The sequence below is a fragment of the Balaenoptera ricei genome, chromosome 2 (assembly GCF_028023285.1).
Source record: "Balaenoptera ricei isolate mBalRic1 chromosome 2, mBalRic1.hap2, whole genome shotgun sequence".
In the NCBI taxonomy this organism is placed as follows: Eukaryota; Metazoa; Chordata; class Mammalia; order Artiodactyla; family Balaenopteridae; genus Balaenoptera; species Balaenoptera ricei.
Window position 1 is genome coordinate 35,805,219 of NC_082640.1, and position 15,117 is coordinate 35,820,335.

The 15,117-nt window shown below is 44.2% G+C and overlaps 1 protein-coding gene across 3 annotated transcripts in view; it reads right to left on the reverse strand.

The window, feature by feature from the left end:
- Positions 1 to 1,748: 1,748 nt before the first annotated feature.
- Positions 1,749 to 15,117, reverse strand: part of SH3GL3 (SH3 domain containing GRB2 like 3, endophilin A3) — a 141,575-nt gene continuing 128,206 nt past the window's right edge. For 2 of the 3 annotated variants that reach the window (XM_059915355.1, XM_059915358.1), the window contains one exon: positions 1,749 to 2,393. In XM_059915355.1, coding sequence (XP_059771338.1) covers positions 2,188 to 2,393 — 206 coding nt within the window. In that variant the 3' untranslated portion in view covers positions 1,749 to 2,187. Of the gene's footprint in view, positions 2,394 to 13,092; positions 13,232 to 15,117 lie in introns of those variants that run through there. The other variant, XM_059915356.1, reaches the window with a different exon arrangement.

Consider the following 15,117-nt stretch of genomic DNA (forward strand, 5'->3'; position numbering starts at 1 on the left):
TTGCCAGGGTAGCTACATTCCCAGAGACATTAACAAAGGTGGGGCCTTGGACTAAGACATTGACCACCTAATTTGTAGCAAATGGGTTCCAGTTACCACTACTGAAAAAGAAACAGTGGATGCACATCCCTGGTCCAATCAACTGTGGCCAGTGGATAGGGTCACAATGTTCAGGGTGGCCGATAGGTCCCTCCACAGTGGGTGAAGTAGAAGTTATATGTGGGGCAGACACGCTAAAAGATCAATCTGACAGGTACAGAAATAGCATGGCCTTTAGAGTTGAGCTCTGTGATACTCATTCAGCAGCAAGTCACTTGCCTTCTCTAAGTCTCAATTTCTTCACCTGAAAATAGGAACATTGCAACTTGCCTTAGTGTTTTTAATGAAGATTAAACTAGAAAATGCACGTAAAGCAAATGACACAGCTGGCCCAGGAAGGTGGTCTTTCTTCCACCTCCATGGAGGTGAACATAACCGATTCTTCCTGCTCGTGGGGTGGGAAATGAAAGTGGCTCCTGAGAGGAACATTTTAAGCCTGAATTACTCCAAGTCCAAAGGAATATCCCCAAGAACCCTTGGTCCCAGGACAATCCCAGGAACTGGAACAAGTTTTCCTAAAGGAGCCATAACGTCCACTTTGATTCTTAGCCCCCTCCCCACGGTTTACCTCTGAGGCAGAGAAGAACCTTTATGTCAATGGAACTTGGCTTGAGTTGGGGGCCTCTTCCAGGCAGATAATTCCCCATGCACCTTTCTACTGGACACACTTCATTAGGACTTGCCCTCGAATACTCCCTTGATTCTATGTTCTGACATCTCTCTAATGCTCCTATTTCGGCCCTCTAGACTTGGCCTTGAGGTTAGTATTTGATCTCCTTCGCTGATCTCTTGTTATTTCTTAGACTTGGCTTTTTATTCCCCCTTCCTGCTCTTTGTACTTTTACTTACACTGAGTAGGATCACATTTCCCTTGTCAGCCCATTGAGACCAACCCTTGGTGCCGCCCAAAGGCCAGATCTCAAGCTGGCCTTGCTCAGTACCCCCAAGGAGAGATTTGAACAAAACCCAGTTATCCACTGGGACCTAGACCAGGCACATGGCCAGCCGTGATCTCATAAGGACAGACACCAGGTGAGTCTCCTGGGACTCACTCCACTTGCCTCTATAGCAAAACAAGAGATGAGGAGTAGGCAGAAGTGAGGATGGGATCCCAGCTTGAAGCTAAGCAGTGTCCATGCTAAGGGTCAAATACACCTGGCAATACCTATTGAATTGAAAGATGTGCCTCTCAGGGGTCCATTAGTTTGAGGGATGGAGAAATCTCAGAAGAACATATCCTCAAGGAAGAGGAAGCCACATAAATAAACTTGATCCATTTAAGAATATCTAGTACTTATTTATATTTAGAACTGTAGTAGATTAGTGTCCCTGCTTCCTCACCTTTGCCCACAGGTCTGGAGGTTGGCTAGGGTAACTCAGTTCTGGTCCACGTCTCTCTCCGGTAGGCTAGCTTGGGCATGTTCTCCTGGTGAAGATGCAGGTGCAAGAGCACAGGTGGGAAGGCTGAGCGCTGTTTCAAGTTTCCGTTTGTATCCAGCCTGCTACGATCGCACAGGCCAAACAAGTCACAAGCTGGACCCCAAGTCAGAGTGGGCACAGGAGGAGTTTGCAGCTGTGCATGACTGTGCTTAAAAATCAATTCAACATTAAGAATAATCAAGGCCTTTTTGCCAACACAGTGTGTCATGTTTATTGGGCTATTCACAAGTCAGCTAAAACACCATGAAGGGAAAAGACCGGATGCCATCAGTAATGTCAGGAAACAAAATATTTAGCAGTTCTTAGTTTCAAGTGTCGCATTCCATCACAGCTTGAGGAATATGGGCAATTCACTAACAAAACTGCAATGGGTGCCCTTTATTTTTAGCAACAAGAAGCACATACATTTATTTAACCAATGACTTTTAGGATAGTCAGCAAAAAAAGAAAATGGTATTTTCATGTAGCTAAGACAGGAAAATCATTTATACAAATTAAATGGATACAAAATACATTATAAAGAGAACACACATACAAAAGTCATTAAGCTGGTCAAAGAGCAAGAATGCCACAGAACACCACACTGAGAGAACACTGGTGTGAATTCATTTCCGTTATGAAAGTACGTCCAAAGTTTGGGTTACACATTTACTGAGGTAAAGGCACAATCACTTCCACGTAATTAATGGGGAAGAATCCAGATTGCCCATGGAGCACTCCTTCATACCAGTTTTCATCTATCTGATTGGTTAATGTAATGATATCCCCTTCTTTAAATCCTAGTTCTCCTTGGTTTTCTGGCTCAAACTCATAGAGACCACGACAGCAGGGCTGGTCCATGGGAACGTGAGAACCTGTCGGCATCACATGGAGACAAAAAGCACAAGTTAACATGACAAATCACCCAGGGAGCATTGCAAAGGTGGAGAGTTGCAGAGACCACGACAGCAGGCCCCCGCCTTCCTTCCCAGGACAAGGCCGGCTCAACCCACCTCACAAGTGCTGTACTTGTGGCCTCTGCCCTCCTCAGCTCTCCCAGCTGCCCTAGATGACCTCCTGGGCCCACGGCTTTTCTCATCAGTTCTCCCAGCCAGAGAATTCAGGCCCAGCCCCTGTCCTTGAAGCAGCTACTCAGCTCTGCCTGGAGCCCAAGGGAGGTGCAGAATTACAAGGCCCAACCCCTGCCCTCAGGGAGCTCATAGTTTCTTTCTGGAGACTGGAAAACACATGGGAAACATTTAAAAAATAAAGATGAGGTACTGTATCACCTATAGCTCAGAGAAGAAGGAAGCAGGAAAGGCCTGGGTGGTCAGGGACATTTTCCTAGAGCTGGTGACCAGGAGCTGGAACATGGCAGGGTGTGAGACTGGAGAGGGATGAGGAGAATCTCTACAGACTAGACTGCAGTCTTGGGATTGTTGTACTAAGCCAGAAGTTCTCAGAATAACATTTTTTAAATAATTGTTTTTTAATTTCAAAACTAAAACTAAACATGGTAAAAAGAGAGAAAAGACATGCAAAATTGAGAAAAGTTAGCTGTAAACCACTAATGAAGAGGTAACCAATGTTAACATTATGGCATAGAAGCTTCCAGATATCTTTATGAATATGTTTGTGTATGTATTTACATATAGCTGTTTTCATAAAAGAATTCCTATATATATTACTGTGAACATCTTTCCAGGTTACTTTTAATTACTGACCAGTTGTCAACTGTTATCAGTATAACATAATTTCTTTAACCGATCTCCTATTATAGGATATTTAAAGGTCTTCCTTTTCTTCCCTTTCCTCCCATCCTTCCCTCCTTCCTTCTTTCCTTTCTTTCTTCCTTCCTTTCTCTCTCTTCCCTTCTCCATTCCTTCCTTTTCATTTTCCTGTTTGTTTTCTCTTGGCTTTTATTGATAACTCTTTGAAAAATATCCTAATGTATGTGTATTTACAAATATGTACATTTAATTCCTGAGGGTAAACGTCTAGAAGGAAATTGGCTGTTCATAGACATAAATTTTTCCAAGACTTTCAAAATTTACTATCAATGTATTTTTTCTATGATTTTTTTTGTCTTAAAAGTACTAGGAGCCCCTAATATATTATACACTTTTATACTATAAATATTAACCTTATATCTGTCATGTTTGATACAAGCAGTATTCCCAGCTTATTATCTGTTTCTTTTTTTTCTTATATTTTGTTTTTGGAGTGTGCACTGGGGATGGGGCAGGGATGGGGGTTTCTCTTTTGTTTTGGCATACATGCAGAAATTTTACACAACATAAGCAGTCAAACTGATGAAACTTTTCATTCATGATTTCCCTTCTACAATTATATATGAATATTCAACTAAATTTATCCGAGTAATTTTTTTAAATTAATTTTTAATGTGAAAATGTTTTCTTTCAACCCGTTTGGATTTTTGCAAATAAAGGTATTATTTGCTTTTAATAATGTTTAAGCAGTTATCGCAACACGATTTACTAAATAACCCATTCTTCTCCACTGATTTCAAATACTACTTTTATCTTTATCAATATCATACATTTAATTATCATGTGCACTTGGATCTATTTTAGGATCTTCTACTTTGCTCCACTGATCCGTTTCAGTAACCGTACCACACTACTTTAAATATTGTAGCTTTGAAGTAAAGGTTACTAATTAGTAAAGCAAGTTCCTCATTATTACTCTTCTACAGGCATACGTTGGAGATATTGCAGGTTTGGTTCCAGACCACCACAATAAAGCAAACATCTCAATAAAGCAAGTCACCCAAATTTTTTGGTTTCCCAGTGCATACAAAAGTTATGTTTACACTAAACTGTAGTCTGTTAAGTGTGCAGTAGCATTTTGTCTAAAAAAACAATGTGTATACCTTAATTTAAAAATACTTTATTGCTAAAAAATGCTAACCATCACCCGAGCCTTCAGCGAGTCCGAATCTTTTTGCTGGTGGAGGGTCCTGCCTCGATGTTGCTGGCTGCTGACTGGTCAGGGTGGGGGCTGCTGAAGGCTGGGAGGCTGTGACAACTTCTTAAAATAAGACAACAGTGAAGTTTGCTGCATCGGTTGACTCTGCCTTTCACAAATGTTTTCTCTGTAGCAGGCAACGCTATTGGATAGCATTTTACCCACAGTAGAACTTCTGTCAAAATTGGAGTCAATCCTCTCAAGCCCTGCTGCTGCTTTATCAACTAAGTTTATGTAATATTCTAAATCCTTTGTTGTCATTTCAACAATCTTCACAGCATCTTCATCAGGAGTAGATTCCATCTCAAGAAACCAGAAACCACTTTCTTTGCTCATCCATAAGAAGCAACTCCTCATCTGTTCAAGTTTTATCATGAGATTGCAGCAATTCAGTCACATCTTCAGGCTCCACTTCTAATTCTAGTCTTCTTGTTATTTCCACCACATCTGCAATTACTTCCTCCTCTGAAGTCTTGAACCCCTCAAAGTCATCCGTGAGAGATGGAATCAACTTCTTCTGATAATGTTGATATTTTGACCTCTTCCCATGAATCATGAATGTTCTTAATGGCATCTAGAATGGTGAATCCCTCCCAGGTTTCAATTTACTTTGCCCAGATCCATCAGAGGAATCACTATCTGTGGCGGCTATAGTCTTACAAAATGTATTCTTAAATAATAAACTTGAAAGTCTAAATTACGCCTTGATCGATGAGCTGCAGAATGGATGTTGTGTTAGCAGGCATGAAAACAACACTGATCTCATTGTACATCTCCATTAGAGCTCTTGGGTGACTGGGTGCATTGTCAATGAACAGTAATATTTTGAAAGGAATCATTTATTCTGAGCAGTGGGTCTCAACAGTGGGCTTAAAATATTCAGTCAACCATGTTGTAAACAGATGTGCTGTCATCCAGGCTTTGCTGTTCCATTTCTAGAGCACAGGCAGAGTAGATTTAGTATAATTCTGAAGGGATTTAAGATTTTTAGAATGGTAAGTGAGCTCTGGCTTCAACTGAAAGTCAGCAGCAGCATTAGCCCCTACCAGTAGAGTCAACCTGTCCTTTGAAGCCAGGCATTGACTTCTCCTCTCTAGCTATGAAAGTCCTAGATGGCACCTTCCGATAGAAGGCCATTTCATCTACATTGAAGATCTGCTGTTTAGTGTAACCACCTTCATTAATGATCTTAGCTTGATCTTCTGGATAACCTGCTGCAGCTTCTACATCAGCACTTGCTGCTTCCCCTTGCACTTTTACATCACGGAGGCGGCTTCTTTCCTTAAACCTCATGAACAACTGCTAGCTTCAGACTTTTCTTCTGCAGCCTCCTCACCTCAGCCTTCATAGAATTGAAAAGAGTTAGGACCTTGCTCTGGATTAGGCTTTGGCTTAAGGGAATGTTGTGGCTGGTTTGATCTTCTATCCAGATCACTGAAACTTTCTCCATATCAGCAATAAAGCTGTTTCACTTTCTTATCATTTGTGTGTTCACTGGAGTAGCACTTTTAATTTCCTTCAAGAACTTTTCCTTTGCATTCACATCTTGGCTACTGTTTGGTGCAAGAGGCCTAGATTTTCACCTATTCTGGCTTTCGACATGCCTTCCTCACTAAGCTTAAGCATTTCTAGCTTTTGATTTAAAGTGAGACGTGCGACCCTTCCTTTCACTTGAACACTCAGAGGCGATTGTAGGGTTATTAATTGGCCTAACTTCAATATTGTTGTGTCTTGGGGAATAGGGAGGCTGAGGAGAGGGAGAAGGATGGGGGAATGGCAGGTTGGTGGAGCAGTCAGAGCACAGACGTTTTTCAAGTTCATCACCTTATATGGGCACAATTTGTGTCCCCCCCCAAAAGAATTACAATAATAACATCAAAGATCACACATCACACATCACCACAAAAAATACAATAATAATGAAAAAGTTTGAATTATTGTGAGAATCACCCAAATGTAACACAGAGACACAAAGTGAGCAAACACTATTGGAAAAATGGTGTCCATAGACTTGCTCGATACAGGGTTGCCACAAACCTTCAATTTGTAAAGAATGCAATATCTGCAAAGCGCAATAAAACAAGGTATGCCTGTATTTAAAAATTTCCTATTCCCACAAAATCATTCAACCAGGTAAATTTTAGTAGCAATGTATTGAGTTACCCTCATCTTGACTTTAACTGGATCATATTTTTGGAGTAATAATAAGATTAATGTTACAAGATTATTTTTAAATGAATGACCATTGCATGCCTTGAGGAAACCACACTTGTTTATGTGTTGTACATTTATCCTACGTCTAGACTGGGTTTGTTACTATTTTAGATTTTTACCTCTGTATTTTAAAATGAAATTACTTCCTTTTTATATTCTGGTCATGTTTTGGTATAAGAGCATTTATAAAATAAATTCTTTTCTCTATTCTCTAAAATATTCAAACTTGAAGACTTGATTTTAAAATGCCCCTAATTATCTAGGCCTATGGATATCTGAAGACAGAAGGCTTTCTAGGATAGCTTATGATAGTGGCTTAGTGTGTCTAGGAAGGACATATGGTCACCCCAGTCCAGTTCCCTACAGATCCTAAAGGGGACATGTGGCCTCAGTGGTTCCCATGGTTCCATGCAGAGGAGCCAAAGGTGAGAGCATGGGCAGGAGCTGAGGGGCTGCCCTGGCCAAGTGAGGTGATGCCCCTCGCAGAGGGGGTGGAGGGCAAGGACCACCGGTGAGTTCAGAGGGAGACCTGATTGTCCCAGTCAAGATGGAGGTGGAAGGAGGCTGAACCCCACCCCAGGAAAACCACACACTCCATCCACATGAGGCCACCACATGGACAGAGGCCACCACCAGTGGATGGAACAGGCCATCCAGAAAGAGACCAGGGAAGCCTGCACACCACAAGACACCTTGTTCCTCTTTACATCACCCGAGCAGAGTGAGGTCTGCAAAGCAGGGAAGGCAGCACCCCAGAGCCAGACCAGGCCAGTTTCACAGGTTTTGGCCTTTAAGAAGAGGGCTTAATCCTTTCCCATGATTGAAATATCTGCACGTGTGACCTCTGCCATCCTATGTTTTCCATTTCCATTTCCTTTTTCTATTATTATGAAGCATTCTTATTTCTCTCCCTGTCCAGACTTCACCTGAGAGTTGAAACAAGTTCTACTAGAGATTGTGTTCCTTCCTCACCAAGTCTTTTCCATCCAAGTAAAGAGAGAAGATAGATTTGGGTTGGTCAAATGAGGAGCCCCTTTGTCCTGGGGAGGGGCCGGGAGGTGGCAGCAAATTCACCGTGCAGCACCCCTTTCTCTGGGGGCAGTCCTCCCTCCGTGCCACCCCACTGCTAAACTTCTGCGCACGCTGTCCGCCCCACGTGGGAGTGAGAGCCAACCCCCTGCTGGCATAAGGAGCGTTTCCCACCTACTGCCTTCCTGCTGCAGTGGTTCTCAACCTGGCAGCACATTAAAACACCCACTGCCCAGGCTGACCCCAGACCAATTAAATCAGTAGCTCTGGCAATGGGACCCAGACAAGGGGGAATTTTAAAAATTTCTCAGGTGTTTCCAATTTCCAAAGGAGGTTGCAAACCACCAGACTCATGGCCCTCTTTCCCTCCATTTCCTTTGACCAGAGCCTGGGAGTGTCAAGGAGCTCGTGGGGAAAGGGAAGAACGTGGTGGCGGGTTGGCGGGGGGGAGGTTCTTCTTCCTCTGCAGGTGGAAAACTCCTTCCCAGGTGGTGATTCCAGGTAGGTCAGCATTTTAAAATCTGGGTCCCCTGCACTATTATCTCTAGAATCTACCTGACGTTTCTAGCATGTAGATGGCTCCTTCCATGACAGACGCCCCCATCCCACCCCAAGTCTGTATATTCCTCTTGTCATAATGATGGTAATTGGGAAGTAGAAGGATTTAAATAGGGGGCCCAGTTCATGATCTTGAATATGAACAGAATAACCTTCAATGATCTCAAAACATTAGGGAATCGTGCGTTTCCAAGCAGAACTTTCCGTTTTCCTTTGGAAATACAGCTCCTATCTGGGTGGGCAGCGGGGCTGGGAGCTGGGCACTGAAACCCTGCGGCAATTCAAGCCTCTGAGTCAAAGTCAATTTTATTAATGAATAACTGTTTCCATGTGGTCTATTAAAATGATTAGTATTCTTTTATCATTTCTCCCACTGTCAGTTTTTAACAGAGATGGAGTCAGGTGCCAAAGCACATGGTGGTCTTGGGAAGCATTTCCTTGAATACAGAATGTCAATGCTAGAAGGGTCTTTGGTGGTCTTCAGTGAACCCTCCTCTTTTTGAAGAAGAGGTCACAGCTGCCTGGCCCCAGAGCTAATGGCAAAGGCAGAAAGAGACACCAGGGCTCCAGACCCCAGCCCATGACCTACCCTCCTGATGTCACCTCCTATGTGATCTATGCCACTGCTAAGGGTTGCCAAGAAATTTCACAGGCTATCACACTGACTACAGGGCTAATTGTGTGTGTGTGTGTATATATACATATATATATATTTTTCCCCTCCCATTTACTTTGTAAGCTACCTGCAATGACTAAAATAAATACTAAATGGCAGGCATGCACTTATCCCAACCACCACCTATGTGTGCATACGTGTGCACCCCCTGCACACATGCACTGAACAGATCGGGGGTAAGACACATCACTCACTTCTCACTTCATTTATTCCAGGCGAGGGACCATTGCCACACTGCCCACTTTGATTTCCTAAGAGCTGGGAAGTGACCAAGCACTCACATCACACTCCATCAGCATATGAACCCAAAACATGGCATCTCCCCCGAGACCCCTGAGTGGAGAGCCCCTGGGCAGGAGTTCCCTGACTCAGGTAATAAGACACGAGCACTGGGCTCCCCCCACCATCTCTGCGCTGTGTCCCCTCCACCCACTGAACACGGTTCTCAACAGTGTAGGCACCAGGCAGATCCATACCCACCAGAGCCTGGTCTGGCTGTCCTGAACTACACCCGCAGCAGGACAATATTCTGCAATATCGTCCAATGCATTTGTCACGCTGGGTTGTTTTTGCCGTCTGGGGCCCTCAACCCAAGTAGCCGTGGCTGCCCTTACTTTAGGCAGAAGGTGGAACCTGCACACGAGCAATCAATGTTTCGCTGGTAAATTCCAAAATAATGCCATTTCAGTTGTGAAATGGTCTGAACGCCAAGGCTTTCAGGCTTTCATGCCAGAGCCAGGTAGGCTTTTATGAGATTTGAGAAGCGGGGCGGGGTGGGGAGACTTCTGCTTCCAAGGAAGCAGAGCTTGAAGAACTCCAGAGCATAGAGGCTTGTATTACAAGCTGTGGGGAGGGAGGGGCTGTTTCCTGCCACCCAGAGAAGAGATAGGAGCTCCTTCTGGAGTGAGGGAGGAGGCCTGGTGAGAGAAGAGGGCAGGGAAGAAGGCTGAACTGCTCCCTGGATTCCACCCTGGGTGGGGGGGTCTTAGGCCCACTTCCCACTGGAACCGTGGGGGAATGCAGGCCCCCAAAGTGCTCTAGACTTGGGGGCACTGAGCACAGTGGAAATGGTGGGTGGTATAATTAAACAGAGAGGGCTTCTGAGGGGGCCACCCTTGGCTCCTCACGAACTGTGAACACATGTTAAGTCCCGGCAGGAAGTGAGGAAGTGCTGCAGGGGCAGCTGGACCAGAGATGGCCTGGGGGTGGGTACACAGGCTCCGAATGCAGAGATCCAGCAACCCAAAGGCAGAGACTCAGGCCCCGGACCCGGGCCTGGACCTGGAGTGACAAGTTATCTCAGCTGTGGAAGCAGTTAAGACCCCAACACGCTTCCCCACTTGCCCCTGTGATGTTCCCTAAACTCCCCCTGCACCCAGGCAACATCTCGGGGTAGAGAAGGAGGTAGGAGAGAACCCTGGAGGAAAACCAATAGTCCTTGCGGGAAATTTCAACCGAATGACTAGGTTTAAATCCTGAATTGACAAAGCAATAAATGGACAGTCTGCACTTTCTATTGGAAGAGACTGCGTTACCTTGAAATGGCAAGATTACGTTTTTTTCCACCATTAGAAGAAATGGAAAAAAGATTAAATTTTTTTTTTTTTTTTTTTTGGCCAACAGTAGAAATGGAAAAAAGATTAAGTTGTTTCCGCCATCAGTCTAAACGGAGGCTCGTAAGCAAGTTCAGTTAAAAAGAAATAAAGTTTGTGCCCACTTGCGTGATGGTGTGTGAATTTTCCCTCTCCACAAGAGACAAGTCAGTGTCACCACGGATGGAACCCAAAAGTGCAGGCAGAAAAGGGGACATGTCCCCAGTGAGACCTTTTCAAACTGGACTAGGCACAAATGTGGGCGAGCTGCCTGAGTGGAAGCCGCACCTCTGCCCAGATCTTCCCGTAATAAAGGAGGGGTCCTACCCAGCACCCCATCTTTGTTGAACACCCACTCCCCTTTCCCCTGGCGTCTTGCTCCACCACCTCCATCTCTATGCTTTCTCGTGCTTGGTAGTTGGCACCTGAAACTGCTGAGAATCTGTGCACGTGAACTCCTGGCAGCCGAAACCCCAACCCAGTCTTCCTTGTTAAGGCACTAAAACAAAGATTATTTTAACAGCGAAAAGGGAGTGTCCCTGTTAAATATTTATTATTCAAGCTCTGTTCCACCCCATTTGGGGGAAAAAAAAAAAAAGGGAGACCCTACCACAAGAATTGTAAGGTGGCCGGTCAGTCAGTACTACATCGGCAACACACAATAGGTCAGGAAACCCTAAAAGAAATTTCACTTCCCTCTTGGCAATAATGTGGACCGGTTTCTAACAATATTGGGCCCCCTCTTGTTTTAACAGCAGGAAAATTCTTTGGATGCCCTTCCCCCAACCCCGCCTTTTGTTTCCCAAACTCCCTGCTGCCAAGGGCTACTCACGTGTACAGAATTGCTGGGCACACTTTATTCTGGTAGTGATAGCCCCACAGTGAATTAATTCTGCAGTCCCAGTCAGCTATAGGGATGAAATACTAACCCTCCGTTTTTCAGTGAACACCATGTGCCAGGACAATATTCTAAGTGCCTGTTAGCAGATTTAATTCTCAGAGAAACCCTTTGATGAGGTACCATTATTTCCCCCAATTTGATGGATGGAAAAACCTAGGTTTAAAGCAATTAAGCAGCAGGGCTGAGATCTGACCTCCATCTAGGTCCAGAGTCTGTGTCCTTGATCGCCACTGCATGCATCCACTCTGAAAATTGTTGGCTGGTGAGTTTATGCCCACTCAGTTTCTGAGCCAACCCCAGCCAAGGGGATGGTCCATCACCTAGGTTGGAAAGAGCCTGTGGGTCCTCAGCTGGGCAGGCTCTGGGAGTTCCCGTGCCTTGGGATGCTCTTTATTTATTTATTTTTTTGAGAAAAATATTGTTTTAAATCTTTTTTAATGAGGTCTAATATATACAGATAAGTGCACATATCATAAGTGTATAGTTTAATGAATTTTCACAAACTGAAACATCTGTGCAGCTAGCATCAAGATCAAGAAATAAAACTTTAGTAGCATCTTAGAGCTCAGTCATGGTCTTTCCTCCAATCAGTACTTCCCCAAAGATAATCACTAGCCTGACTCCTAATGCTATACATTAGTTATGTCTGTTTTTTGAGTTTTATGTTAATGGAATCATACAGTATGCACTCTTTGGTGTCTCGTTTGTTTCACTCAACGTTATGTCTGTGTGGAGTGTGACTAAGTTCTTCATCTTGTTTAATTTTGTGTGTGTGTATCTTTTTGATGTACATAACAACATAGTTCAGTATTAGATCCATATAATCTATAAATAAAGACAACGTTTTTGGGGGATGTGTGAGGAATGCTCTTTAGGAGAAACCTCCACCTAAATCCTTCTCTGATCCTGGAAGGCCTGCCCACGTCCCAGCTCGCCCTGCCAATCACTTGAGGGATGTCCTTCAGGTACTTATTCTCTGTGCTGCTTCAAAGTGAGCAACTCAGGCTTCAATCAAAAAATAATAATAATAATAACCAAACAAAAACAGGTGTCTACTCCAGGTGGTGGACGAGACACTAGAGTGGAGGTGGCATCAGATAAGGCTGGCGTTTCCGCAGCCCGGCCGTCTCCTGTGCTCCCTCCCTCTGTCTCTGCCACATGCCAGAACCTGGGAGCCTGTTCTCCAAGGCTGTGTTTCTCATCCTGACTTTGAAGGAGATAAAGGTGGAGGTAGGAGTGGTCAGTGGGGCAGGGGACATCCTTCTCTCCGTAGCGCTAAAAATCACAGCTCTTTTGCTGTACTTGAACTTGGCTAATTTCCAGATCACCAAAGGAGCCCACTGTACTCTCTTCTTCTCTGCTGGCCCTAACTTTGTGGATTTCATTACCTGGAAGCATTTGGTCAGAGCATCTCAACTGAAAGGCAAGCTACAACCCCCACTCCTATTTTTTGGGTTGGGGTGGGGAAGGGGCTGGAGAGAGAAGGAAAATTCACACAACTGCTGTCCGCATGAGTGCCTATCAGCGTACAAGGTATGGAGTCTACGGAAGCTACTGACCTGAGGAGGGCTCTTTGTCTTTTAGTAAATGCCCCAGACGGCTGTGCCTTTTGAGTTTTTGTTCCTGCTTTTTATAGTTTTTCTCTTGCCTCCCTTGTAGTCAGGCTGCGACCTGTCACTTTTTCCTGCCGACAGTGGGCCTTCCGAAAGCAGTCCCCCAGGCCTTTCTAATCTGCTGCTTCCAGTCTGCTGTAGGCTGGGAAATCAGATAACCAATTATGTAACATTAACAGCTGCTGTGTCGTGGGCTCTTGCTCTGTAGCAAGTACCGCGCGTGCCCAGCACCTCTTATTTACGTGATCTAATTTAATCCTTAGAATAACCCTATGCAGTTGGGGTGATACTTCCTGTTCTTTTGATGACAGAATTTTGACCCAGAGGTGACAGCCGGGATTTGGCCCTTCCTCTGACACCAAAGCCCACTTAACAGTAAGGCAGGTGGCACCTATCTTGGCTGGGTGAGCTTGTTTTCTGCTCACTTCCTGGTCTCAAGTCTGGAATGCAGAGGTATTTCCATGACTTCTGCGACCCAGGGGCAGCTAAGGAACAGAGAGGAAGGTACCTGAGAACAGGTGGAATCGGCAGTCACCCTGAGACTTACTATACCTGTACCATCTAACTAGAAAGTTCATCTCTTAACGTGTTGGGGAAAAAACACTGACTTGGAACTTTCGAGTCTATTTCTGGTTCACACTCATTCTCAAACACCGAGTGTGCACTCTGGGCCAGGCACCACGCCCACATATTAGACACCATCTCTCTTGAATTAGAACGAGCATATCTGGTTCAAGTTCCCTTCAAAAGGTGTCATTTTTTTTTTTTTTCCGATCTAAAATCTCAAGCTCTTGTAGCAAAAATTTTTTTGAAGCTAACACTTTTCCTTGAGCTGACCCAGACAAAGCATTGGTATATAACTCTGATAAATACCACAAAACCCATTTTGTTCAACATCTGTAAGTACTATTTTTGTCCATTTGGTAAGGACATATGGGACAGAAACTTCAGATCCCTGGGTTCTAGCTCTGGGTTAGGTCACCTCTGGGCCCTGATTTCCTTACCTGAAAATTTTAAGTATTCATCTATGGTTAATGCTATGGACTGAATGCTTGTGTCCCCCCAATATTCAGATGTTGAAGTCCTAATCCCCAAAGTGGTGGTATTTGGAGGTGGGGACTTTGGGAGGTGACAAGGTCATGAGGGTGGAGCCCTCATGAATGGGGTTAGTGCCACCCTGTGTACAGACACAACGAGAAGACAGCCATCTGCAAACCAGGAAGAGGGCCCTCACCGGACACCGAATCTGCTGGCACCTTGATCTTGAACTTCCCAGACTTCAGAACTGTGAGAAATAAATGTTTGTTGTTTTAAGCCCCTCAGTCTAGTATTCATTATAGCAGCTCAAGCTAAGACAGTTAAGTAGTAAACTAGTAAGTAAAGTCTAGTAAAAGTCTATGAACTACCTTTCTAGAAATAAGAACTCTGTATTTATCCATAGGAGATGTGATTTATTAAAATGACTTGTCAATGGAACTCAAGCTTAATCATTACAATCTATAAAAATAAGCATGTGTAATTTGTTTTTACCTTAATACCAATCCTCCACCACTTACACAGGTTATATGAGATGGGTTTAACTAGTAAAGTTTGTGCCCACCCCCCTTACAAAGCTTTCCCTTGTGTACGGAGATGACTTTTGCAGATTTCTCAGAAGCCACGGCCCATTTATTTAACAAAGTTTCCTGGGAGGTGACTCCTCAACTACAGCCAGGTCCAGTGCTTGTGGGTTGCCTTTGCCACTCTGAACTAAGGAAAAAGGGAAGACAAATGACAGCCTTAATCAGAGGTGGCTTCCTGGCTGCTGGCATGGGGATCAGCTTGCAGATGGTGTTTTGCTTGGCCTGCTCCTTGCTTTGTACAGTGTGGATTAGTTGACAATATTTTAAAAATAAGGAGATTACACATAAATATATGATTTCTGGCTTCTCTTGGAAAATCATAAAGGCTGGCTATCCTAGGTCCACATTCTCAGGCAACAAGCAGCTGCTATTTGGACAGGGAAAGTGTTCTCTAGGTGGCTACAGA